The sequence below is a fragment of the Penaeus vannamei genome, unplaced genomic scaffold (assembly GCF_042767895.1).
Source record: "Penaeus vannamei isolate JL-2024 unplaced genomic scaffold, ASM4276789v1 unanchor5204, whole genome shotgun sequence".
NCBI lineage: Eukaryota > Metazoa > Arthropoda > Malacostraca > Decapoda > Penaeidae > Penaeus > Penaeus vannamei.
The window spans coordinates 1-2,500 of NW_027218183.1; the positions used below are offsets into that span (position 1 = coordinate 1).

Below are 2,500 nucleotides of genomic sequence, written 5' to 3' on the forward strand. Positions count from 1 at the left end.
AAAGGGAAAAAAGGCGTGCGCGTGCGCGTGAGAGGGGACGAGATAAGGGCGCCTCGTGGAAGCTCTTCGTGTCGCCGTCCGATCGCTGTAAACAATCGTTAATTATGTTGTTTATCAGCGCGGACTCTGTTGCTTTGACGACTGGATGTGTGTCTGCGTGGACCGCCGGGCATTCTCCAGACCCTCATGGTCATGCGTTTGGGAAACAGCGTCCGCTAATAACGTGTGTTCTCCGTCCTCGGTTCACAGCACACTGATTGCGCTAACACAGCCTTTATCGCAGAGAGTAATTGTCCGATTTGATGAATCATTTATCAACAGTTAAATATTCTTTCACGAACATTAATGAACTGTAAACGTGCAGGAAAGGAATGACCGATGACAACAAAGCAAATGAAATCACGCACACACGCAGGTGTCTGCATGCCATAGTCTTCACATATTCATTAGTTTATTTGCAATCAATAGCCAAAAGAAACTAGTGAGGCAGGTCAATAGCAGAGGTCAGAGCCACAGTGAAAGATGTCTCAGTTATTGCCGCAGTTCTCCTCCGTAAAGTGTCCCTTCGTCCTTTGCGTTGCTGTGACACTGGCGGTGGGCTTCTACAACTACTTGGTCGTGGAATGGGATAGCGAAGTGATGCAGCAAGTCCAAAACCAGTCCTTCCTCCTCCAAAACGCAACGCAGAAGCTTGAGAGTGTGGGAGTCGCCCGAGAGAAGGTCGTCCTCGAGGACCGCAGGAAGCCGAGAGTGGTCGTGTTTTGGGGCAAGTGGTTCAACGCGAAGTGGGCTGCCAGGAAGGGAACCCTCACCAGGTGCGTTGCTTTTCATGAATTGCCCGTAAACCCAGTGACGCTGCGAGGCCTACATACGCACCGTGCACTGCCATTAGGCCTTGTTTATACAAATATTGTTTATACAAGTCTGGGCCGGGGTCGCTTCCCATAGGCCTACTTGGCCTTACCATTTTCCCCCTTTTAAAGAATTTCGGGTGAACTTTTTTTCAATTACACGCATTATTATCTATGTTATGATATTAGCAATCATAGGAATAGTGACACTAATGGAATCAATCCTAATAACACGGAGAACATGAAAATTTTAGGCATGAGAAAAATATGTGAGATCGGATGAGCCGAATTCTTGAATGTTTGCGACGAAGAATAAAACATACACAGGAAATATTGAATATATATATATACATATATATATATATATATATATATATATATATATATATATATATATATATATATATATATATATATATATATATATATGTATGTGTGTGTGTGTGTGTGTGTGTGTGTGTGTGTGGGTATACATATATATATATATATATATATATATATATATATATATATATATATATATATATATATATATATATATTTATATATATATACATATACATATATATATACATATATATATATATATATATATATATATATATATATATGAAAAAATATATATATATACATACATATATATATATATATATATATATATATATATATATATAAATATAAATATACATACATATATATATATATATATATATATTTATATATATATATATATATATATATATATATATGAAAATATATATATATATATATTTCTATATGAAAATATATACAAAGGATATATATATATATACATACATATATATATATATATATATATATATATATATACATATATATATATATATATATATATATATATATATATATATATATATATATATATATATATATATATGTATGTGTATATGTATATATATACATATATAAAGATACATACAAATGATATATACATGCATAAATACATAAATGCATATATATATATATATATATATATATATATATATATATATATATATATATATATATATATATATATATATATATATATATATATATATAATTTGTATATATCTTTATATATGAATAAATACATACACACATACATACATACATACATACATACATACACACACACACACACACACACACATATATATATATATATATATATATATATATATATATATATATATATATATATATATATATATATATATATAATTTTCTATATTACGTCCGCATGACCGATATCGACGATTTTGGTATCGTTGGATTCCTCTCACTCTCCACATTGCAAATATATAGTTTTATTGCGCGCTAACCCCCCGTTAGCGAGAAACTCGGCCCCGATAGCAGGGGAGGGCATGAAAGGTTCCAGGGAAAATGCGGGTTTAAATAGCAGTAATAATATAACGCACAGTGAAAATAACCATAGTTATTCACATAACTTTCCATAATAACCATGGTTATTCATATAACTTTTCATTGCAGGGGGCTGCGCCCCCTGCGACCCCCCCTGGGGAGGGCTGCCGCCCCCCAACCCCCGCCGAGGAAACAAAACCTCCACCACGTATTCACGGCAGGATAGAGCGTTACACAATCATCGTCGATGTCGGTGCAGGGGGCGT

General features: G+C 33.6%; 1 protein-coding gene across 1 annotated transcript in view; it reads left to right on the top strand.

Annotated features, from left to right (window-relative positions):
• Positions 1-371: 371 nt before the first annotated feature.
• The window catches only part of LOC138861395 (alpha-(1,3)-fucosyltransferase C-like), a 10,807-nt gene continuing 8,678 nt past the window's right edge, over positions 372-2,500 (top strand). The window contains exon 1 of the mRNA XM_070120446.1: positions 372-815. Within this exon, the coding sequence (XP_069976547.1) occupies positions 523-815 (293 nt within the window). The 5' untranslated portion in view covers positions 372-522. The remainder of the gene's footprint in view (positions 816-2,500) is intronic.